This window comes from Drosophila subobscura, chromosome E (genome assembly GCF_008121235.1).
Source record: "Drosophila subobscura isolate 14011-0131.10 chromosome E, UCBerk_Dsub_1.0, whole genome shotgun sequence".
NCBI classification, from domain to species: domain Eukaryota; kingdom Metazoa; phylum Arthropoda; class Insecta; order Diptera; family Drosophilidae; genus Drosophila; species Drosophila subobscura.
The window spans coordinates 7,579,790-7,603,285 of NC_048531.1; the positions used below are offsets into that span (position 1 = coordinate 7,579,790).

General features: G+C 46.5%; 6 protein-coding genes across 9 annotated transcripts; 4 read left to right on the forward strand and 2 right to left on the reverse strand.

Moving 5' to 3' along the window:
- The first annotated feature begins 8 nt into the window (after nt 1-8).
- Nucleotides 9-582, forward strand: LOC117891037 (peptidoglycan-recognition protein SC1a-like). The gene is given in 2 exon segments (XM_034796205.1): nt 9-75; nt 78-582. Coding segments are annotated over 2 exon segments (525 nt in total). The 5' UTR covers nt 9-23; the 3' UTR covers nt 551-582.
- A 5,840-nt stretch (nt 583-6,422) lies between these two features.
- On the forward strand, nt 6,423-7,023 carry LOC117889940 (peptidoglycan-recognition protein SC2). The gene has a single exon (XM_034794475.1). The coding sequence runs from the start codon at nt 6,448-6,450 to the stop codon at nt 7,000-7,002; it is 555 nt and encodes a 184-aa protein (XP_034650366.1). The 5' UTR covers nt 6,423-6,447; the 3' UTR covers nt 7,003-7,023.
- A 1,523-nt stretch (nt 7,024-8,546) lies between these two features.
- Nucleotides 8,547-13,698, reverse strand: LOC117889939 (lysosomal-associated transmembrane protein 4A). 4 transcript variants are annotated; one of them, XM_034794474.1, is made up of 5 exons: nt 13,589-13,698; nt 13,128-13,338; nt 10,021-10,198; nt 9,794-9,932; nt 8,547-9,719 (listed from the first exon to the last, which is right to left on the reverse strand). In XM_034794474.1, the coding sequence occupies exons 2-5, from the start codon at nt 13,302-13,304 to the stop codon at nt 8,948-8,950; spliced, it is 1,266 nt and encodes a 421-aa protein (XP_034650365.1). In that variant the 5' UTR covers nt 13,305-13,338; nt 13,589-13,698; the 3' UTR covers nt 8,547-8,947. The 4 variants fall into 4 exon arrangements, with proteins under 4 accessions (XP_034650365.1, XP_034650364.1, XP_034650362.1 ...); XM_034794473.1 differs by having other exon boundaries at nt 10,015-10,198; XM_034794471.1 differs by having other exon boundaries at nt 10,009-10,198.
- Nucleotides 13,699-15,488: 1,790 nt separating this feature from the next.
- Nucleotides 15,489-17,338, forward strand: LOC117889941 (40S ribosomal protein S16). The gene is made up of 5 exons (XM_034794477.1): nt 15,489-15,601; nt 15,679-15,720; nt 15,936-16,067; nt 16,243-16,357; nt 17,101-17,338. Exons 1-5 carry the CDS (start codon nt 15,590-15,592, stop codon nt 17,244-17,246), a joined length of 447 nt encoding a protein of 148 aa, XP_034650368.1. The 5' UTR covers nt 15,489-15,589; the 3' UTR covers nt 17,247-17,338.
- Nucleotides 17,339-18,052: 714 nt separating this feature from the next.
- On the forward strand, nt 18,053-18,981 carry LOC117890911 (charged multivesicular body protein 6-A). The gene is made up of 3 exons (XM_034796026.1): nt 18,053-18,183; nt 18,251-18,360; nt 18,412-18,981. The coding sequence occupies exons 1-3, from the start codon at nt 18,109-18,111 to the stop codon at nt 18,866-18,868; spliced, it is 642 nt and encodes a 213-aa protein (XP_034651917.1). The 5' UTR covers nt 18,053-18,108; the 3' UTR covers nt 18,869-18,981.
- On the reverse strand, nt 18,896-22,859 carry LOC117890910 (cilia- and flagella-associated protein 57). The gene is made up of 5 exons (XM_034796024.1): nt 22,572-22,859; nt 22,428-22,511; nt 21,432-22,360; nt 21,209-21,378; nt 18,896-21,152 (listed from the first exon to the last, which is right to left on the reverse strand). Exons 1-5 carry the CDS (start codon nt 22,754-22,756, stop codon nt 19,008-19,010), a joined length of 3,513 nt encoding a protein of 1,170 aa, XP_034651915.1. The 5' UTR covers nt 22,757-22,859; the 3' UTR covers nt 18,896-19,007.
- Nucleotides 22,860-23,496: the final 637 nt, after the last annotated feature.

Consider the following 23,496-nt stretch of genomic DNA (forward strand, 5'->3'; position numbering starts at 1 on the left):
AGAACCCACAACCGTCCACAGTCATGGTGTCCAAAGTCGCTCTTCTTCTCGCCGTGCTGGTGTGCAGCCAGTACATGCCCAAGGCGTCTATGTCATCTCCAAGGGAGAGTGGGGCGGCCGTGCTCCCAGCTGGACCGTAGCCCTGGGCAACTACCTCGGCTACGCCATCATCCATCACGCCTGCGAGGCTGTCCTGCGCAGCGTCCAAAACTACCACATGGACGCCCTGGGCTGGCCCGACATCGGCTACAACTTCCTCATTGGAGGGGACGGCAATGTGTACGAGGGTCGTGGCTGGAACCGCATGGGGGCCCATGCCGCCGAGTGGAATCCCTACAGCATTGGCATCAGCTTCCTGGGCAACTTCAACTGGGACACCCTGGAGCCGAACATGATCGCCGCTGCCAAGAACCTGCTCAACGACGCCGTCAACCGTGGCCAGCTCAGCTCTGGATACATCCTCTACGGACATCGCCAGGTCAGCGCCACCGAGTGCCCCGGCACCCACATCTGGAACGAGATCCGCGGCTGGTCCCACTGGTCCGCCTAGACTTTGTCATGGAAACACAAATACAACAAAAACGAGAAGGGACGTGTGAGACGCTTCTTACGCGTCACAACTTTTATACCCGGCACTCAGTACTACATCTGCACTTTAGCGGTTATTTGTCAAATTTTACATTTTTTCTTCATCTGTCATCTACATCAACAACACTGCTCACGCCAACACGCTCCTTTAGCTCGCCACCCTCCCCTATAGACACACACTGCAGAGTTTAGGCAGAGGCAGCGGCAGAGGCAGAGGCAGCGGCAGAGATGTGTCAGGGGCAGAGGCCATAAACAGCGCGAAACAGAGTGTGAATGCTGCGGGACGGGGTGGGTTTGGCCACTGAAAATTAATTTCTCCATTGTGGCTATAATAATGATCCAATCGGATCCCATTTTGGTGATCTGATAGATATGGTCATTCCCTACGGAATGGCGTTTTTTGTTAAGGAGGCGGGGCTCATTTTTGAAATACACTTATAACAGTGTGAGCATACAGAAGGCTGGATGCAACATTTAGTGGCTCTAGCTTTTATGGTCTCTGAGATCAAGGCGCTCAACAATACGGACAGACAGACATGGTTCAATCGACGCGGCTATTGATGCTGATCAAGAATATATATACTTTATGGGATCGGAAACGTGTCCTTCGTTACATATGTATATCCACTTTGTGCACAAATACAAAATACCCTATTCACTCTTCGAGTACCGGGTATAAAAATTATGCAAGGAGAGAAAAACTGCCTTTGCGTGCACCCACACTCACTTATCGAGAGGTGCAAGTGTAAGGAGAATTGTTTTTGGTTAATTTCGAGAGCGTAAAGCCATAGGGTACGACAATAAACAAAACAAAAATAAGTAAAGGAAAAAAATGATCGTCACTGAGAAAAATATACGAGCATTTGCGAAAACAAAGTATAAACTGTAAAGCAAACATAAAACATCAATTTTCACTTGCCTTTTACATTCTTCTTTTCCTCATTGCGCTTCTTCTTTTCGCATGTGCCGTGAAGCACTTATTGTCCTCTTTACACACATGCATACGTAACCCGCGCGACGATACGACGAAACGAACGAAACGAAATAAATGTAACGGGATCGAGCGAGAGATTCTAATAAGAGCACAGATTTTGGGCACATTAATTTAGGGTGAGGCATTGGGACGGATGTTCGTACGCACACACTCAACGAGAGAGAGTCAGACTTGCACGAATTGGGTTGCCTCACCCCTATTAGGGGACACTTGAAATGAGAGCGCTGACACTCGCTCTTCTCTTTGCTTTTTGCGCCTCTTCTTTTTTCTTGCGCTTTTATATGACTGCACGGTAAAGGGAGGGGACAACTTCACGCCTTTTTTGGCACATTTTCACACACACACATTGCAAGCCCTTGGTGCAAATTTAGAACATTTTAGCTCTTTGTACGCATGTATGTACATACATTTGTTCGAAAAAAAAACACATTTAACACTTCACTTTCACATATTGCCGCATATTTCCAACGCCGATCTGCTTTTAGCCTTGTTGTGCTCCTCCGCAATTGATCTCGCATTCTTTGCCCATTAAATGCTCAACCATTTCACCATATTTCACTAACACACACTTCACTTTCACATATTTCACAATTGATCTCGCATTTTTGTCCACAAAATGTTCAAACATTTCACCATATTTCACTGCACTTCACTAACACACACTTCACTTTCACATATTGTCGTAGATTTCGCATATGATCTCGCATTTTTTGTCCACAAAATGTTAAACCATTGCACCACATTTTATTTCACTTCACTAACACACACTTCACTTTCACATATTGCCGCATATTTCCATCGACGATCTGCTTCTAGCCTCGCTGCTGTGCTCCTCCGCAAATGATCTTGATTTTTTATTGATTTCACTAACACACACTTGTTGTTGTACACTGCACAAACTGCACGATACTTTTTCCCGTTTAGTTTCCCGAATTTTCCCTTAATTTCCCGATTTTACCCGATTTTTTCGATTTTTCGCGGACCGAATCCGTACCGGACCGAACGCGCTGACAAATTTTTAACTACTGAGTGGGGATGAGGAAGCTGCAAAAAAAGTAAACTGCGTAGGTGTTGGTGGCTTGGGCCGCGCTCCCCTACTCTCAAATCTAATGCACATACATTGTGACGTGCACTTGGGCCTACTGCTCTCTGGGTTTTTGAGCTAGCCGACCAGACCAGATCAGTGTAGGGTGAATCTACGTTTTGCATGGGATTTGCGCTCTCTTTACATTTAGCTAATGAGGAAGTGAAGAGAAGAAAGAATAAAGAAAAACATTGAGAGCGAGAGAGCAAAGTAACGGCGAAAGATTGCGAGACTGAGCTGTCGTTCTTTTTGCCTTGTATGAGTGAATAGGAGATACACTTGGATTCTTGGTGTTGGTGGATTATGAGTCGCTCTCCTACTTTTGACTCAGAAATTGTAAAGGGAGTTACATTTAAGATTTGTTATACAGAAACCATCATAATGCGCCGTTTCTTCTTTTTGCAAATCGAATGCACATTTATTGTATAGAGCAGTTTGACCTTCCGTCTCTGCAATTTGGTGCAAGCCGAAACTCTCTTTGCTTTTGACTAATTGTCAGTAAAAAGGGGAGAGAAGAAGAAGATGCGCTGCTGGAGTGCAGGCTTGAATCAAAATGAAATAAATCGTCCCGGAAAAGATTTCTTTCACGTGATCTCGTTCGGAAAATGCTTAGAAAAATGTGGAAATTTTGAATAGAGTTACATTTAAGATTTGTTATACAGAAGCCATCATAATGCGCCGTTTCTTCTTTTTTTGGTTGTTTCTGGTTTTCGTGTGAGAGCGAGAGAGCATAGTAACGGCGAAACAATGCGAGACTGAACTCTGGCGTTCTTCTTGCCTTGTATGAGTGAATAGGAAAGACAATTGGATTCTTGGTGTTGGTGGCTTTTGGCTCGCTCTCCTACTTTTGACTCGGAAATTGTAAAGGGAGTTACATTTAAGATTTGTTATACAGAAACCATCATAATGCGCCGTTTCTTCTTTTTGCTTTTCTCTGGTTTTCGTGTGAGAGTGAGATAGCAAAGTAACTGTAAAACAACACAAGACTGAGCTCTCTCGTTCTTCTTTCCTTATATGAGTGAATAGGAAAGACAATTGGATTCTTGGTGTTGGTGGATTATGACTCGCTCTCCTACTTGCAAATCGGATGTACATTTATTGTGTCTAGCACTTTGATTATCGGTCTCTGGAATTGTCAGTAAAAAGGGGGGTGATGAAGAAGATGCGCTGCTGGGTTTAGCTACTGCAAATTAATCATTCTGGCTATAATAATGGTCCAATCGGATCCCAATTGGTGATCTGATAGATATGGTCATTCCCTACGGAATGGCGTTTTTAGTTTTCTGCTATCTTCAAAATTGTCGATTTGGGAGGTTTCCGCCCTTTTGCGGAGGCGGAAGGGGGCGTGGCTCATTTTTTAAATACACTGGTTTCAGTGTGAGCATACAGCAGTCTGGAGCCAAAATTTGGTGGCTCTAGCTCTTATAGTCTCTGAGAACTAGCCGACAAACAAGACGGACAGACGGACAGACGGACGGACGGACAGACAGACATGGCTCAATCGACTCGGCTATTGATGCTGATCAAGAATATATATACTTTATGGGGTCGGAAACGTTTAATTCTTTGCGTTACATACATTCACTTTGTGCACAAATACAATATACCCTATTTACTCTTCGAGTACCGGGTATAATTAAATCTTAATTCTTGGATTGACCTGGGGGAGTGGACAAAGAGTTCAAGCATGGACGGCAGATTCGTTTAAGGATCGCTGTCATGTAAATGTTTAATGTACTGGACAAAAGAAAAGTCAATTTCCAAAAGGGTGACCTAAGGGCCGCTCTCCATCTTCGTTGGGCACCCAAACACTCACGTTCGAGCTGTCAAAGTATTTCATTCGTTCAAATTGACCAAAAAGTTTTCAAATTTGCGCTCAGCGAGCAACGAGCTTCCAGCACCGAACCAACGAATTTTCCACAGATGCGAGGGCACGTCGGAGCGGTGTCGAGACGCGAAGCGAGGATGTGTGGACGGATGGAAGGAAGCCGTTGAACAGCCCCATTCAAGCATGAGAAACTTGTGGAATATCATTAAGTCGTCGTCGCACATCTCACGCTCAAATTGTTGAGCTAAACTTTGACACAAACTTGACGGCTTCGTTTTAACAATGGCAGAGGACGCAATCGTGGCCCAGTCGGACAAGGGACAATGAGAAATTCCTGCTAAAAATTAGGAACTGAGCTCGGCAACTTTTTGATTTAAGACGTGCACTGTAGCTACAAATTTTAATGCACTGTTCAACCCAAAACTCGGACAAGAGCTCCTTCAATTGGTAGCATTAACCACAGCGTAGTTAACAAAGTAATTCTGAATAGTTTGAAGCTGTTTTGTATGCTTAAGCTTTTAGTTTGAAGATGAATTTCGGTTCCCTTGTTCCCCGTGCTTCGTTGACCAACAATGAAACCGCAAAGCGCATTTGGGGGAGGGTTAAGTAGGGGATTTGCTTCAATTGCTCCCCCTCCCGGTGTGAGTTCAGACTTGGCCCAAAAAGATCCAGCTGTGGGTTGGACCGGTCCACCGCCTTAAACACAAAACAAATCTGAATCTACGAGACCATCTTTTGGAGTTCTTTAGGCTAAATCAATATAAATATTTTAAATTTAATTTATCTGAAATTGCATAACGGAAACTTGATTAATCCGTAACCACTATTAGAGATTCTTCGAGGTTGTTTGTCGGAATGTAACGGTGAGTAATCGTATGTATACTATTGTCATCACTCTCACTCTTCCTTGTGGCTGCTGTTTCATAGCGGCGTATACTGATTAGAGATGAGCAGTTCGGTTCTCGCGGAACCAGTGACTCGCTTGCTCCATCCGAAACTGGCTCACAAACAAACAGTCCTGTGGTACGCGTATCTGTATCTGCGTCATCTCAATAAAAATGCGAATGAAATAAGTCAGTTATCTTGCGATTGTGTCCATTAGAAGCGTGTGCAGAAGAATGAACAGAGTCTGACCCCTACTAGCCATAGTGAAAATTAATGATGTTTGAGGACAGTAATCTAATCGAAATTCCTCTCGCATACGCCCCCTGATGGCCTGGTGCGCATGTATTTGGTGTAAGAATTTGATTTAAATCATGTCAGCCACTTCATCTTTTTCAAGACGCTCGTAAATTAGTAGAAAACCCATTGATAACAAAATAAACAAAATAAATAAACACAATTTATGGCAGAGTTATATTGGAAAATCGTATGACTTTAATGAATTCTACACTCGGTACTTTACTTTGTACTACAATGTACTTTATCTGTGCAGAAAGATTACACGTCAATTACTAGATGTCGCTGCCATGGTGGCAGGCACTGCGACTGCGTCATCTCTTACAGGAAACTTTACAGCTCGAAAAGGGTGATTATGGATGTCTGGAGACTTCCAATTCGAATAACAGTAGTTTTATCCGGCTTATATTATGGCATCCTTTGATGTCCTTTTCCTATAAAAGATTATTACATGAAAATCTATAAATATTTCCTATAACTAAAGTAGCTTTTGTTATGGAGGTTGTCAAAAGTGGGCAAATTATGGGTCTGCAGAGAAACTTAAGACAAATTAATTAGTCCCGCTTGTGCTGATTAGAAGTCCGATTTGGTCGTAATCACGGGCCATATCAGGATGTGCTCCAGATAGCCGCCATATCAGATGTAGGCTCGCGCGAACGCGACTGACTCGAGCGCCAGTTCATCGCTGCAAGCGATAAGCCGGCTCGGGTTCGGTGGGGGGGTATATAAGAAGAAATTGAGTGGCACAACGCACAATTCAATCAATCTTCAACCATGGCAAACAAAGCTCTCGTCCTTCTGGCTGTGTTCCTCTTCGCCCAGGCCGCTCTGGGTGTGAACATCATCAGCAAGTCGCAGTGGGGAGGCCGCGCGCCGAAGAGCAAGACCACCCTGGGCTCGTACCTGAGCTACGCTGTGATCCACCACACAGCCGGCAACTACTGCACCACCCAGTCCGCTTGCCAAACTCAGCTGAAGAACATCCAGAACTACCACATGGACTCCCTCGGCTGGGCTGACATCGGCTACAACTTCCTGATCGGCGGTGATGGCAACGTATACGAGGGTCGCGGCTGGAACGCGGTGGGTGCTCATGCCACCAACTGGAACTCCAAGTCCATTGGCATCTCCTTCCTGGGTAACTACAACACCGACAAGATCACCTCCGCCCAGATTACCGCCGCCAAGGGTCTCCTCGCCGACGCCGTCTCTCGCGGACAGATCGTTTCCGGATACACTCTGTATGGCCACCGTCAGGTCAGCGCCACCGAGTGCCCCGGCACCAACATCTGGAACGAGATCCGCACCTGGTCCAACTGGAAGGCTTAAGCGATCTTGAGTCAAAGCATATAAAAAAACAAAAAAAAAAATCTTAAAGGCAAATAAAATCTTAGAAATACAATACACACGCCTAAAACATAACGAGAAGGGACGTGTGAGACGCTCTTACGCGTCACAACTTTTATACCCGGCACTCAGTACTACATCTGCAACTTAGCGGTTATTTGTCAAATTTTAAATTTTTTCTTCATCTGTCATCTACATCAACAACACGTGAGTAGTGTTGTTTCCTGGCCGAAAACAGGAAAATTTTCAGACAAAGTACCAGGCGAACAGAAGTCAGCTGAAGGTAACTGGTTTCCATGTTTTTTCACTGTGTCAAAATCTGGATGCTATGAAACCGCAATTAATTTTTCAGTCGCCAAGTAACTAAAATTAATTGCGGTTTAATTTCTTCATTGTGGCTATAATAATGATCCAATCGGATCCCAATTTGGTGATCTGATATATATGGTCATTCCCTACGGAATTTTTTTAGTTTTCTGTTATCTTCAAAATTGTAGATTTGGGAGGTTTTCGCCCTTTTGCGGGGGCGGGGCTCATTTTTGAAATACACTGGTTTCAGTGTGAGCATACAGCAGTCTGGTGCCAAAATTTGGTGGCTCTAGCTCTTATAGTCTCTGAGAAGTAGCCGACAAACAAGACGGACGGACGGACAGACAGACATGGCTCAATCGACTCGGCTATTGATGCTGATCAAGAATATATATACTTTATGGGGTCGGAAACGTTTCCTACTGTGCGTTACATACAACCGCTATTCCCAACAAATACAATATACCCTATTTACTCTTCGAGTACCGGGTATAAAAAACCACTACGGGTACTTTTTTTTCTGCGGGACCTTCCTCGAATTCAACGCTTGACTTGGTGCGGTGATCAGAATTATTGTTATCAAGTCGCATGGAAAGCTTGATTAACTCATCATAGAAATCACTTGCAAGCACGACCCCAAAGGAGCAACCACAAGAGTGACTCATTTAATCATATAGAAACCACGGTACACTACAGATTCGCCAAAAGTCACGTCTTCAATCGACAATTCGGGGATTTACATTTTGAATTAAATACAAACTAATATTTATTCGAATATCTTTGCATATTTAGTATACAGTATACATAGAGATATCGTACACACATAAAACGATTCGTTTGCTGTTAATTGATACACAATAGTAAAATCTGGGTGATAATATGCATAGCATCGTGGCTGTTGGGGTATGTACGCCATGTGTTCCGTATCAAGTATCGAGTATATATGTAGAATATGCATAGAGTCTTACGAGATAGCTTAACACATAGAACATCCATATCCATAGACAGAGCTTTCGGGCTGAGGGCTGCGGGTGCCAATCGAATTAATCTGGTAACGAGCTACTTGGGCTTAATCTAATTGAAGTTCTCATAATTAACCAAATGAAAATGTTAATAACAGGTTGTTGTTGTTGTTGTGATTGCATCAAATTTCGAATATCGGATGTGGCGAAAAGGAATTGAAGCTTTTCTGGGCCACACCGAAGTTGTGGTTTTGGTTTTGGAAATTTGAAGAGAAGCGGTCATATATATATATGTATGTTTAGAGCATATAAAAGACAATCTGCTTGCGTTTTCATTTTTTACCTTAAACAACAATATAATGAGCGACGGCTATAAATGGAGACTACTTCAAAAACACTTTTCAACACATTTATGCATAAATATATATACATATACGTATATATCCGTATATATATCTGTATAGGTAGAGGTATATAGAGCATAAATGTATAGGGTTGTACCGGGTTGATGGAGAAAACGGAATGAGCCAAGTAATGAAAACCGAAAAAAATTGTGCGGCTGGGCAAGACGAGGATGTGGATGGTAGTAATGCGAGCATGTGCACATGTCCACATCACGATTACATAGTGAGAAACAAACTTAAAGAAATCACAACTTAGGCCTGGCTCTCGTCGCGGCCAGGTGTTGTGTGACGATCCACCGGGTGGGGCGATGGCACCTGCACTTCGGCATCGGCCACATCGTTGTAGGGCGGCGGTGGCGGAATGCCCTCCATCACCTCCAAGCCTGCGTCGATCACCTCCAGATCATCATCGTCATCCGAAATGGGACCAAGGGCGGCATCGCTGCGTCGCATTGGAGGCGTGTTGGCATTCACGTGCATCGTGTTGTTGTTGTTCGGCATTTCGTTGTTGTTGTCCATGTTTTCATCCACATTAGAGGCGACATTTGCGGCCACTGCATTCAGAGCCACGAACAGGGGGGCCACACCAGGATTTGCCTCAGCACCGCGAGCTTCTCCGACCTGATCCTCTTGGTAGTTGGACATGGCCACCTGATAGGATGGAGGCGGTGCCTGCTTCAAGTACTGGGCAATGGCCTCATCATAGTTGGGCAACAGAGTGGAGTAGGCCCGCTCCTCAGCCCCAAAGGTACCGCCCACACCATGGACCCCGGAACCAGTCTCGAGGAAGGGGAACAAGGTACGGATATGTTGCTGACGCAGAGTCAAGTACTTGTAGCAGCGCCAGACGATACCAATGCAGTAGGCTTTCAGGAATACGATGCACACGAAAACGACGAGAACAACCACGACGAGCTCCTCGGGCGGCAGCTCCAGCAGCTTCTCGCGCCAGGGCAAGCGGTGAGATTCGGCAATGATGCGATGTATAGCCTGCAGGTAGCACAGATAGCCAGCGGCGGTGAGGCTGCGCAATGGGATAGGAAACAACGTGATGTTGGTGAGGTGGTTCACAAAAACGAGTTAAAATATTCAGCTTACGTGGTTATGGCAAAGTCAAACAGCTGCAGACAGAAGAAGGGCAGCAGATGCGACGGTTTCCCCTTGATGGTTCCATAGATCATCATTAGCGTGATGGCTATCATGCAGGTGCACACCAGTCCGCCCATGTCAAAGTTCTCTGCAAGCATTTAAATACAATAAAAGAAAAGCAAATTAATAATCCATCCACGCATCCACTCTGTGTCACTGCTTACGCTCACGCTTACGATAGTTGAGGGAATGGTCGCGGTAGGCGTAGGGCGGGTCCACTTTGCTCAGTGGCGTCGGCAGGGCAGGTGCATTGAGATCCACGGTATAGTCGTGGCTGCCACTTTCCAGCTCGTCCATCATCTCGGGATTGCGCCAAATGACCGCCAGAACGCTGAGGGCCAAAATGTTGAGGAACTGCAAATGGGAAGAACACGAAGACATAAATAATCGACTGACAATCACTATCAAGACATATATTTAACATTCTTCCAACAAATGAATACAACTTAAGAGAGTTTAGCACTGATTGTTTGGCTCTAAGAGGTCCAAACTTTGGATTAAGTGATGCCTGTTGAGGCACTCGACGCCGTTCGGGGCCATTGCCGACTCCAGCGATTGCCAGTAATGCGTGGGCTGGGCCTGCAGGTGGTTGAGATATTCAATGAACGCTTGGTAGGAAAAGTCCAGCGCCACCTTGCAGTTAATGCGATGGTGGTGTCTGCACTCGGGGTCGAAGATCCAAGTCCTTTGCTCAGGTGTGCTCATAGCCGTTTTGAGGAGGTGACGCTTGAAGCCCTCTTGATCGGCGCCGTAGTAGATCCGCGTGGTGGTGTAGGCAATGCCATTGTGGATCTGCTGGCGCACATCCGAAACAGAGGAAACCCTCAACACTTCCAAGGCAGAAAACTCCGAATTCTGTAGTCGTACCAGATGCCAGGGCGCGATCAAAGGAAAACGAACACAAGACGTGACTTCTGTTACTTTGTCCTGCCGCTGGGGCCAATGAAAATTCAACCAACGCACTGCAGACATGAACACCTCCAGCTCGGAGTTGACGCCCAGCATAGAGGAATTAAGCAGAAGAAGTAGCGCCTTCAGCGGTAGGTCAAGGAACTCCTCGGAGGCCACGAGTGTCAGAAAGAACTTGGAAATTCGCTGAAGGAAACGCCGCTGAGATCGCTCCATGTCAAGGCGTCTCGCCTCTACGTACAACAATGCGGCAGCGTCCTCTTTGCATCCGTCCAGCAGGCAATGCTCACACTGGCGCACCAGCTGGGTCATCTTCAAGAACTTTGCCGCTCGCAGGACTTCCAGCAGGCCCAGTCGGGGCAGGAGCGGCTTGTCGGTGAGCATCCAATCGTAGATAAGACTGAAACACCTTGCGGTCACGGAATTCTCCGGCAGCTCCAATTGCAACTCGTAGCCGGCATCACGAAATGACTGTGAGTAGCTCCGCAGAACCATGAAATGCACAGGGAATTGACAGTCGCCGATTTTAATAACCGAATCGGTCCTCAAACGATCTTTGGCCATCTTCACCAGCAGCTCATACAGATTGGGCTTGTTCTTCATTTGGCAAGGAGTTCTCTCCAGTGTCGGCCACTTATCGGGTGCGATATAGCCCAAGGAGAAGAGTGAGCGCTCTTTACAGTCGGCAGCTTTGCTGGGGATGGGTGGAGACGCAACATGGTTAAACGATGTGTTCTTGTACAGCAAGACAGAGCCATTCTCCTCGCTCTCTTCGTCCCCAGAGCAGTTACTCCCTTCCGTCTGCTCCTGCTCCCCTTCCACCAGGCTTTCCTCTTGGTAGCCCGAATATGGGTCTTCAGTGTCTTCGTTATCTTCAAGCGATCTCATTGGAAATGAGCAATCATTGCAATTTCTCTTGTGTGTCAAAATGTATATTCAAGTGCTAGTTTTGATATGTTAAAATGACAGGAAAGGCAAATATGTGTCATCTGTATAAATACAGATTAATTATTCTTTCATCTAAGCACAGTTTTGGAATACCTTGAGGGGTGTTTGGGTATTCTACGGCTTATCAAGACGATGAGCTGGCAGGCAAAAAAAACCACAACAGATAAGGAAGTTTCAGCTGAGATTTGATTTGCGATTTATGTGCTGGTAAGTGACATTTGAATTAACAATTCTCCAATTTATGGCTGCCGTCTGTTGCGCTGTTGAAGCTGTTGACCGAACAGAAAGATATTGTACATATGTGCATATCAGAGCGGAGAGCAAATGTTTGCATATCATCTGGCGAGTACGTGGAGCTTATAAAAATAAATGGAACAGCTCATGGATTTGGGTATCTGCTGGTGCTGGCTGTTTGCACATACATATGGCCCGTGCTTAAACATCTCAGGTTCAAGGCTCTGCTTTCACTGCAAATTGACCTTTAATGCGACACTGCTTATTGTGGAAGAGCATTGTTTGTTTTTAGGAATTCGAAGAAGCGGTAAACCCCATTAGAGATCGGATCGTTATATCATTATATGATGATCCAATCGGAATATTCATAGCGTGGCTTTGCGCTATTTAAATAAATACGAGTGTTTGAACAGCCGACACTCGACCATTGAAGGGGCAAACAAAGAAAAGGGGAAACTCGTCGTCGAAGTGGTATTGAATTGCACTTGAAGCTGATAAGAAGTGAAACGGAAAACCATCGAAAAGGTTTGAGAGCTTTGGTTGCTGAGGCTGCTGCTGCTCAAACTGTAATCAATTTTGCGACGCGTGACAGTTGGTTGCTGCAAAACGAGAGGGCGGCTAGGCGAGTGGCTGTGAAAGCGTGTCGCAGGGGACCCCAATCATAAGAGGCGGAACGAGCACTGAAATACATGAATTATGCCAATTGCTGATGCCAAGTCATGTGCAGGCAACGCCGCCCCACAATGGGCTGGCGTAGGGACTTCTTTCAGCTGCGAGCTGGACCAATTGGCACATCTTTGGGCTTGTGTAACCGCACGGATTCGGACCGACACTTCCGTATTAGCAAAAGTAATGCAATGCCTCAAGCCCTGTTGGGGATCAGATGACGCACGGCTTCCGTTGGTACTCCGATTGACGTCACAGGGGGAGGAAAACCTAAGCGGTGAAAGCCGGACGGACGTGTGCAGTGCTTAAGTTTTAGAGTTGCTGGATGCGTGCAGTTTGTGAGGAACTGCGCAGGCATGGTCAATTGATTTTTCCCCTCCTTGACACTGAACAGGGTCAAATATGAAGGAAGCGGCAACAACTTGCATGCGTGGGAATGCAGGTGTGTATACACATTTCGAGACGCCTGCTGCAGCAGTGTGTGTGGGTGGGGTAAAGGTCAGAGGGTGGTAAGTGAGTTTCTTACCAAATGCCACAATCCAATCATCAGGGTGGCCGTATGGACATGCAGACCAAAACAGCACGTAAACTCCTTGTGCTGCCGATTGGCGCTACTGCTGGTGGTGGTGCCATTGCTGTTGTTGTTGTTGTTGCTTGGATGATGACTACGTTGCGGACCCATTTTGACGTGAATCCTTAACATTGCACGCCCCCGCAGACAAGAGGGGTGCCACAAGCTGCAACGAAAGCAAAACACCAGCCCATTAATTATGTTTATTATCATATACTCGCGTAAATGTATACATAAGTACACATACACGGCTGCAGTTACATTCAATGTCAATGTGTGTGTGTGTGCGTGTGTGTGTATATTGTTGTGTGCCACTTTTTCTGATGACTACTTGGAAATTTTCACAATTATTTCTCATGGGTTTAGTTCCGCAGTATGTGTATGTTAATTTTCGTATAACCACTCATTAGATGTACCTTTTGGGGTGTTAATTAGCTGCAACTTGCACTGAATTCGAACTAAAAACTCTATTTTTATGGACTTTTAATGAACTGCGCAACTAGAAAAGTGTGACCGCGGAATTATCGATAAAATATACCGACGGACCCTCGTAAATATACCAAAATATACCCTTTCATTTTCAAAATATACTGTAAATATACCGTAAATCTTCAATCATTTTCCTCGACTTTGATCTTCTGTTTCATTTTACCAGCTAGTTAGGACTCTCAGCTTTAAAAATGTAATTTTACTTGAATTATCATTTGGTTCTCCACAAGATTGGCGGATTTTCATGACCTATCTTTATTCGATTGATTGCAAAATAAGGTTAACACTAAAAAGGCAAACTAAACAAATAAAAGTTACGTGGGTGGGAATAAAATATTACTTCAGTTGACAATTTGTTGCTGGCTAATCGATGGTAGTGTATGGGCAGTTGAATATTAAAATTCCATTTTACCAGCTGCTTTTAAATGACAGTATATTAAATGTATATTTTGTGAAAATGAATGTACATTTCGGAATATTTTTGAGGGCCATGCAGTATATTTAATCGATAAATCGGCAGTCACACTGCTCCCGCGGAAAACAACAAACCACCCATTTTATCCCACTGTACTGTATGCGCACTCTTTGTTTTTTTTTTCGCTCAGGGTACATCGCTCTGTGGAACAGGGTGACCATTCAAGGTATATTATATACTTTTCAGGATATTTTGACCTTGAAATTGAGTTCATTGTATGTTTACGGTATATCGGTATATAATGAATTTCATCGGCCCAGTATCCAGTATCCAAACTCACATACGCATGTTTTTCAAATGTCAATCGAGGATTTTCTCTCTTTTCCGTAGGGAATTTCTCCCAATTTGAAGGGATATTTCTCTCTTGCAAATGGGAATTTACATCGCAGCAATGAGTCTTTATTCCATCCCTACTTCGTATTTTACCGTTGGCAACATAATTTGTATGGACCAGCAACATGCTGCGAAAAGTGAGAAAGTTTTTCCGTTGAACGGACTCGCATTTCACTCAAAGAAAGAAAGAACAACGGCGGCTCTCCGGTCAAGAAACTTCCACGCGCGATTCCAACACCGACTACTAGCTCCCATTAAACAGTCGAAGTCGAAGCCAGCGACTATATCAGAGCCGGCCAATTGTGGCGACAGAGACTGGACCGCTCTTTGGATATGCAGTCGGATATGCCTGAAAGTTTGATCCAGCCGAACTTAGAGACAGCCCGTTCTTACGTGGATGGCATCATCTCTTCTTCATCTCAGCCGCAGTCAAAGCCAAGATTAAGGCCAGAAACTTTTATCGAGGCCAGAATTCATCGCTCTTTTTGCAGATGAGCAGACGGCAAAATACGGGAGAATCCGATTATTACTTGAGCCTTTGGAGAACAGGTTCCAAACCTTTTTCTCGCTGGGAAATTTGTGTGAAAGAGTCAGCAACGGTTAAACTGACTCAGAAAAGGCCAGGTGGTTAAAGTTCAGCTTCCCTAGTTGAGGGCTTTATAAAAAAATCTCACCCTTTTCACCTGGTTGAGCAATTTAAACTCTCGCGGGACTCAACATTTAAGCTTAAAACTTTAACTTTTGAAATATAATGAATACGTTCACGTTCACGTTTTTTAAATATACAGAAGTATACCGCATAAGACAGAAATTGTGACAGAAATTGGCATATTTGTATTTCGCTCTGTGCCCAGTATGACCAAAGTAGACCAAAGGGCATGCTCTCTTGGTACACTGTTTTGTGTTTGTTTGCACAATAAAACCCGTTGAGTATTCCAATTTTCCACTAGTGCTTTCGCTTAGCGATGGAAGAATTTAATCGGCAAGTTTTGTGGTATATTTTCAGCTGATCTCAGTTGTTTTGGTATTTTTCGCAGTGACAGCTTAGTATTTCCCGAAATCTGGCCACTCCAACTGTCAACCCGACTTCCGCTCTTTTCTACCCAACTCGCGGAACAAAATGCAGCAAAAGGTATTTGTGCTTGTAAAAAAACGCCGAATGGTATGTGAGATATCGTCTGAAATAATGCAAATGTTCTTGTTTTCCAGCGCAGAGAACCCGTGCAGGCAGTTCAAGTCTTCGGACGCAAGGTGTGTGTGCTATAAAAAGCATTCAAATCAAACGAAATTTTCGCACGTGTCGCACATAGATAGCGCGTCAATCCCCAGTCGACGCGCTCTGCCCGCCCGACCGACCGCCGCTTCGGTGCTGAGGTTATGTTTGGGTGTGCGATGATTTTGATTTGGTGTGAAGCTGCTCCAGTGCAAAGCATTGTAAATGGATATTAATGATTGGATTATTGCAGAAAACCGCCACCGCTGTGGCCTACTGCAAGCGTGGCAGTGGTCTCCTGAAGGTGAACGGACGCCCTCTGGAGCAGATTGAACCCAAGGTTCTGCAGTACAAATTGCAGGAGCCTCTCTTGCTGCTCGGCAAGGTATGTACTCCGTCCTCGTCAACGGTTGTTGCTTTGGACATTAAATGATGAAAACAATTATCCCGAACTTGAAGCCCAATGAGAATACAATTTTTTCTGATCACAGAGCATAATTCGGACGTGTTTTCGACCCCTTTAAGGCATCCATTGATCTATTTTTTCTCTCTTTTTGCAGGAGAAATTCGCCGGTGTGGACATTCGTGTGCGCGTCAACGGTGGTGGTCATGTCGCCCAGATCTATGCCATCCGTCAAGCTATTTCCAAGGCCCTAGTTGCCTTCTACCAGAAGTGTAAGTACTTTTCGATAAACGCAACAAATAGTGGGTGGCCTTAATAAGTTTTTGTCTGAGAGAACACACACTCTTTGGCAAATGATTCAATAAGGGCCAGACTGACATCCATTATGAGCATATACCAACCAAGCTGGCATTATGTGATATGCAGATTGGGTGATGCATCAAAAACATTTGATATTAAGGCACCTTCTACCAGATTTTTGTTGGAAGTAACTGCAATTTCCAGCGAAAGACTTGAGCAAGGGAGAGCAAGTGCATGTCGCAATCAAAGAGAGCAATCGGCAGATATGACCAATGCTATTTGGGGCTTCATCGACACCAAAATCTGAGAATCCTGTAAACCTAACAGATTTTGTCCTTAAAAGTTTTTGTTTTAGAGAATTTAAACTCTTTTGCAAATGATTCAATAAGGGCTAGAACGAACCACATTATGAGCATATACCAACCAAGCTGGCATTATTGTTAATATGCAGATTGGGTGATGCATCAGAAACATTTGATATTCAGGAAATCCTGTTGAACCCCTTCTACCAGATTTTTGTTGGAAGTTACTGCCATTTCCAGTGAAAGACTTGAGCAAGGGAGAACAAGTGAATGTCGCAATCAAGGAGGGCACTGGCCAGATCTGACCATTGCTACTTGAGGCTTCATCGACACTTGATTTCGAGCAGTAAATCGTCGGAGAGCTGTCAGTGATATTGACTATTAATTTTCAAATTTATTCTCTTCCATTGCAGACGTCGATGAGGCCTCAAAGAAGGAGATCAAAGACATTCTGGTGCAATACGACAGAACCCTGCTGGTCGGCGATCCACGCCGTTGCGAGCCCAAGAAGTTCGGTGGTCCAGGAGCCCGTGCTCGTTACCAGAAGTCGTACCGTTAAATTCTTCTGTCTGCTTTTCAATTTGGATTAGAGATATTTTTTACAATTTGAAAATGGTTTGCGCGAAAGTGTGAATAAAACGGAATAATTAATGGATCCAATCATTGATATTATTTGTTGAGTGGATTATGATACGTCGTTAGCGGTACTATGTTTACCAAAATACAGCTGATTCAAGGACAGAATATATGAATTTATATCGGGACATGGTTTTAATAGCTGATCTCTGCCATTACTTGAAGTGTTTAATGTTAAATACACGTCAAGTGTAGTAGATTAGCATCATGGGTGGGGTAAAACGATATACAAAGCTGAACTTTAATAGCAACTAAAGAACTAGGGTATAAAGACGTCCATACAGCCGGTTGACAGCAACAAGTATTAAACTAAAAAACGATTTTGTGCTCTCTTACGTTTTGTGCTTTGATTTTTTGTTGACCTTTTCTATTGAAGCCCCATTACGCAAAATTGGCTAATCTTTTCGAAAAGTGATTCTTCTATCCAATAAAATAACATGTTTGGTGCTAAGGTTTTTAGCTATATTAAATTAAACCGACTGTCAATATCGAGGAATATGATTTCTCATCAACAAAGAAGAACGTTAACCCATTGACGACCATGGGTTTTTTGAACGAAAATTTCGAAACTACGAATTTCAGCGTAGTTGTGGTGTAAGAAGTAATTCTTTGAATTAAGAGAAAGAATTGACTAGCAAGAAGAGTTTCTAAACATTATTTTCCGCGGTTTGGCTTAAGTTTTCCACTTGCTTAAAAAGAGGGCGCCAAGAGGGTTAGTGTCAGTAAATATCTTGGCATATTTCAGAAATTCGGTCACACTGATTCTCCCTAAAGGTTAGTTAGTCATGGGAGCTTTGTTTGGGAAAAATAGCAAAAAGACGGCCCCCAGTCGGATAACCGACCACGACAAGGCTGTCCTGGTAAGTAGCCAAGCCTCCAAATACTTCTGGTGCCTGTGCTAACCGTCTCCACTCTTGTTATGGCCAGCAACTGAAGCAACAACGAGACCGTCTCAAACAGTACCAGAAGCGAATTGAGCTGCAGCTGGAAAATGATAGGCTCCTCGCCAAGAAGTGCCTGCAGCAGGGCCGGAAAGAGTAAGGCTTAAATAATAGCCAAGGCTAGTGCTAATTTGTGTATTCTTTCAGCCGGGCCAAGCTGCTGCTGCGCAAGAAGAAGTACCAGGAAAGCCTGCTGACGAACGCGGACAAGCAGCTGGATAATCTGGAGAAACTGGCTGCCGACCTGGAGTTCGCCCAGGTGGAGATGAAGGTGCTGGATGGCTTGAAGCAGGGCAATGCAGCGTTGAAGAAGGTGCACGAAATGCTGGACATAAACGAAGTGGAGAGGATCATGGACGAGACAAGAGAAGGCATCGAGAAGCAGCAGGAGATTGACGCTATTCTGACGGACGTACTGACGCCGCAAGACGAAGAGGACGTCTTGGCCGAATTGGACGCCCTCGAGGCCGAAGAAGACGGCGTCCAATTGCCGGAGGTGCCCACCGAGGTGCTGCCACCAGTCGATGATGAGGCGGCGGCAGAGGAGAAAGCAGAGACCAAAGCGATCAGCAGCAAGACGAAGAAGGTCCTGGTGGAGGCCTAGATACAATTTAAATCGAAACCAATGCCATTTTGTATGTACGTATGTATGTTTGTATAGCCAGCAACTAAATATCTCTATAAGTCCAATGTGAAATACAATATTTTTCTAGAATCGAAAATGCACAGCAACCGCACATCATTCAGTCCAAGCGCATTGACACGGACTTCTTTGACCTGCGTATGTCCTCCCTGACGCGTGTGCGTAGACTGTTGTTGGTCTCCCGCAGCTTCTCGATCTCCTCGACGAGCACAATGTTCTCCTTGAACAGTTTGTCGTATTTCTTTTGCACCGACTTGTCCTCGGCCACCGCCTTGTAGCGCGCCAAAACGCTTTCGATCTGCTTGCGCTGTCGCATGAACTCATCCCGCACCTCGGCCTCCAGGCTGACAAAGCGCTTCAGCTCGTCGTCGCTGGCATGCTTCTGGAACAGCTCCTTGACGGCCTTCTTGAGGCCCTCGGCCGAATTAATCTCGCCGGCCACATAGTAAATGTCCGAGCAAACAGCATTCAGACACTCGCGCGACGCCTTGGCCCGATGCCGCTCCGTCTGGAGCTCCGCCACATTGCTGAGGTACTTGTCGCGCATCTCCTTCAGCTGCAGCTCCAGCTGGATGTTGTTCTGGTTGAGACCCTCCAGCTCGCTCTCCATTTCTAGGATGTGCTTGCGCTTGTCGTTGATCTGGAACTCGCGCGGCTCGATTTGAGCCTTCAGCTCGGCTATCTTGTGGCCCAGCACCTGCTTGTACTTGTCCAGCTCCTGGTTCTTGTGCAGCAGATCCTGGATGCGCTTCTCCTTGCCGTTGATGGCATAGTCCCGATCGGCGATGTCCTTCTGCAGATCCTCGATGTTGTTTATCTGCTTCTGGATGCAGCGCTGCGACTTGTAGTGCTCCTCCTTGAGGGTCTCCACCTCCTCCAGCAGATTGTCGATCTCCTTGCTCTGCGCCTCGAACTTCTTCTGCAGCACACCCGCCTTGCCGCGCCACATCTGCGTCTCGTTCCGCTCGGTGGTCAACTTGTTCTCGTACTCGGTCTGTGTGGCCACCATGTTGCGGTCGTTCTCCATCTCCACCTCGTGGCAGTACTCGATGAATTCGGCCTTCTTGTCCTGCATCTCCTTCATCAGATCCCGGATGAGGCCCTTGCGCTCGTTCAGCTGCTGCTTGTAGTTGTTCTCCAGGGCTTCCACCGTATCCTGCAGCGTGCCCGTGGAGTTCTTCAGCTTGTCCTCGTAGCTCTCGCGCAGCTCCAGCATATTCTCGCGCAAATTGGTGAATTTCTGGTACTCGATGAGCATGCGCTCCGAGTACTGGTTGGCCAGGGTGTCCAGCTGGACGCGGTGCTCCTCCTTGATGGAGTTGATCTGGTAGGTGATGTGGTTCATCTCCTCCGTGTGCCTCGCCTCGATCTCGTTGTTCAGCTCCTTGAGCTCCTCCAGCGCCGAGCAGTAGCTGCGATGCACCTCCTGCAGCTGCTGGCCGTCGAAGATCTCGTTCTGGCTGAGCTGATACTGGAACTCCTCCGCCTGCTGCTTGAGACGCAGCTCCAGGTTGGCTATCTGCTCGATCTTGTCGTTGAGCTGACTGCGCGGGATCAACACCTCCTGGCTCTTCATCAGGTCGTGGTCTATGGCCAGCACCTTGCCGTCTATGTTCTCCATGGACCAGATGGCCAGCGTGCCCTGCTTGGAAATGGCCAGCAGCAGGGTGCCGTCGTAGGAGAACCTCAGCTTGTTGACCGGCCCATCGAAGAACCGGAAGTTGGTGAAGGTGCCGCCGCCCGCATCCAAGAAGGGCAGCTGCATGTTGAACAGATTACCCTCGTGATCGGCGACGAACATGATCATGTCGGAGCGGGCCAGACATAGGTCCGACACGGAGCCCTTGTTCCTCGATGGAATCGTGATCTCCCGCACCAGTTCCGAGTTCTGGAACTCGCGGATGGTGCCAAAGTTTGTGCCCGCGTAGATGGTCAGCGGATCGTGGAAGCTGCACGACACCGTCACGTACTCGGTGCCCTTCTGCACGATCTCCTGCAGCCGCGAGCCCGTCTCCAGATCCCACTGGTAGATGGCGCCCTCCGCTCCGCCCGAGATGAGGTACTTGTCCGTCCGTGTCCAGGCCACGGACAGCACGGTGCCGTTGTGTCCCTTCAGATTGATCAGCACCTCCAGATTGTACACGGAAGTGATGGCTATATTGTTGTCATAGGCGGCGGCCATCAAGTGGCCCAGATTGGAGTATCGAACATCGTTGCAATGCGGGAAATTGTACGTTTTCACAATCTGCAATGGGACAGAGTTTGTGGATTGGAATCATGGTTAAGCAGCGGACAACTCACATTGAGATCATCCATGAAGATCTGGGTGATGCGCAGCTGATCCGAGAAGCCAATGGCTGCAATCAGACCAGTGGAATTGAGCTCCACAATGTTGACATCCACCTGAAACTTGCGCACCAGCTCCACCTTGGCCGTCTCATAGTTCCAGATGCGTATGGTCTGGTCCCTTGCTGAGGAATTTATTAAGAAGCGAGGATGCTCATGCTGTGCAGGTGCTACTCACAGGCTGTCATGACAATGGGTTTCCAGGCACACACGGACATGGCGATGACCTCTCCCGTGTGGATGAGCACGCCGAGCGGCTCGAACTTCAGCTGTTTGGTCTTGAGCGTCTCCGGAACGATAAGGATGCCCACATAGATCTGGTCATGGGAGGTGGTGACGATGACTGTCTCCTGCTTGTGATCGATGGCAAGATTGGTGATCTGATACATGGGCTCCGCATAGAGGGTGGTGGCAACGGTGAGGATGGTCTTCCGCTCAAACTTGAACTTGGAGACGCGCTCAAACACGAATGCCCGGTTGAACAGGATGTACGCGAATCCCTTGGCGAAGGCCGTCATGCAGAGTACCCGCTGGTCGTGGAGGACAACTGCCTGGGTGGGCAGCTGGAAGCGTTGATCCTGCGCATCCCGGTCTCGATCGAATATCTCCTGGTCCACCATGAGATCCACGGTCTCCGCCTCGCTGGCCTTCTGCGCCAGCTTCTGCTCCCCGTTCTCAACGAGAATCAGCTGATCGTTGGCCGTGCCCACCATCAGCAGGTCCAGTGACAGAAAGGCCATGGAGGTGACCCTGTAGGCCACCTTCAGGTTGTTGCTGATGGTGAATCCCCTCTCCGACTTGCTCATCAGCAGCAGGGTCCGGTCTCCGCCCACTGCCAGGAAGCTGCAATCTGAGGGATTGCCAGCTATGCACTCGGCTCCGCTGTGCGAGCCCAGGACTGTGGCCCGCCCCTCGATCACGGTGCTTGTCTTGTCCAGCACCAGCATGATCAAGTGCTCCTCCGGCGGCCGGGTCAGTAAGGTCACTGCTCGGGAGTCATAGGTAAAGGTCATCTGCTTGATATTCGCATTGCGATAATTGCCGGGCAGCTCCAGGTGACGGCGCTTCTTCAGTGTGGACAGCTCGTAGATGGAAATGAAGCGGCCACTGCAGATGGAGAGGAGGAAAAAAATCCCTTTAGGGGTAAGAATTGTCTTAGGGGATTTCCTCATACTTCTTCACATGACGCTCCAGGACGGCCAGCAGTTTGCGATGCGAACTCATGGCGATTATCTCGGGTCGCGTGTCCTCGGGGAATCTGCAAGAGTATTCGAATGATTAGTGCGACAGGACTGGACCACCCGATAGTCCAGCTCACCTGAGGAATCTCTGCTTGTTCTGGACATAATCGTGGAATGCCAGCACCCCCTCCACCGGATAGATGACCTCCTTGCTCAGGTTGAAGTGGATGTTGCCAATCACATCCGATCGGAGGCCATAGATGAGGCGAGGCCGGATGACCACCGAATTGCTGCTAATCGAGCCTGCCCTCTGTTCGTCCATTCTGTCTGATTTCTATATAAAATAAATGTATATTAAGTGTGTGATAAGTACTGGATTTTCACTGGAATTCGAAGAGAATTTCTCTTTTTCTTGCTGACGGACGAAACAAAATGGGGAACTGGAATTCGATCAAACAACGTGGGAAATTGTTAAGGGACGCCGCCTGACAGCAAATTCCATGGCATCCGGGCGAGCACCTAACAACAAGTGTGCGGGGGTGTGTGGGTTGGGTGGGGGTTAGTTAACAATTACCTCAAAAGGAAAGCTCTAGTTTCCAGCCTATCCCATCGTAATCCAAAATTGAGCCAAAGCACCATGAATAAGTAATTAAATGCCGCTAAGTGTGTTTTTCATTTCGGAGGCGTTGCTAGTGGCCTCAGGCTGAAGTCTGAAGTACTAAGTCCAATGCCAGAGGCAGCCGCACTTAAGTTCAGAGTTGACATTAAGCGTTTGCCAAAAACAACAATGAAATTTCCGCTGGAAATTGCCGCCCTGTTGGTTGCCATTTCCTGGCCAGCGTCGCACTTGAACCATCGTAATGCGCTTTCAGCCCAATGTGGGTCTGCCAGTCAGCCAGTAAGTCAGGCAGTCAGCCAGTCAACCCTATCCAAAAATGGGTCCCTCCCACTAAAGTCTTCTTCTTGGCCAAGGCATGCCGTACACGACCTAACACAAGGAATTCTTAGTTGTAGAAAAGCTACCTTCTCTTTAGTTCTTCAAAGAGAGAGAGAGCGAGGAGA

Bases quoted from the DNA above. Each gene is read 5' to 3' on its own strand.
- LOC117889940 (XM_034794475.1), top strand. From the start codon at position 6,448: ATGGCAAACAAAGCTCTCGTCCTTCTGGCTGTGTTCCTCTTCGCCCAG.
- LOC117889939 (XM_034794471.1), bottom strand. From the start codon at position 13,304: ATGTTAAGGATTCACGTCAAAATGGGTCCGCAACGTAGTCATCATCCA. The intron at 9,933-10,008 runs GTAAGCAGTGAC...AAATGCTTGCAG, and splicing joins CAACTATCGTAAGCGTGAGC to AGAACTTTGACATGGGCGGA. The intron at 9,720-9,793 runs GTAAGCTGAATA...CCCATTGCGCAG, and splicing joins TTTGACTTTGCCATAACCAC to CCTCACCGCCGCTGGCTATC.
- LOC117889941 (XM_034794477.1), top strand. The intron at 16,068-16,242 runs GTATGTACTCCG...CTCTTTTTGCAG, and splicing joins CTCTCTTGCTGCTCGGCAAG to GAGAAATTCGCCGGTGTGGA. The intron at 16,358-17,100 runs GTAAGTACTTTT...CTTCCATTGCAG, and splicing joins AGTTGCCTTCTACCAGAAGT to ACGTCGATGAGGCCTCAAAG.
- LOC117890911 (XM_034796026.1), top strand. From the start codon at position 18,109: ATGGGAGCTTTGTTTGGGAAAAATAGCAAAAAGACGGCCCCCAGTCGG. The intron at 18,184-18,250 runs GTAAGTAGCCAA...TGTTATGGCCAG, and splicing joins ACCACGACAAGGCTGTCCTG to CAACTGAAGCAACAACGAGA. The intron at 18,361-18,411 runs GTAAGGCTTAAA...GTATTCTTTCAG, and splicing joins CTGCAGCAGGGCCGGAAAGA to CCGGGCCAAGCTGCTGCTGC.
- LOC117890910 (XM_034796024.1), bottom strand. From the start codon at position 22,756: ATGGACGAACAGAGGGCAGGCTCGATTAGCAGCAATTCGGTGGTCATC. The intron at 21,379-21,431 runs GTGAGTAGCACC...TAAATTCCTCAG, and splicing joins ACCCATTGTCATGACAGCCT to CAAGGGACCAGACCATACGC. The intron at 21,153-21,208 runs GTGAGTTGTCCG...GTCCCATTGCAG, and splicing joins TCTTCATGGATGATCTCAAT to ATTGTGAAAACGTACAATTT.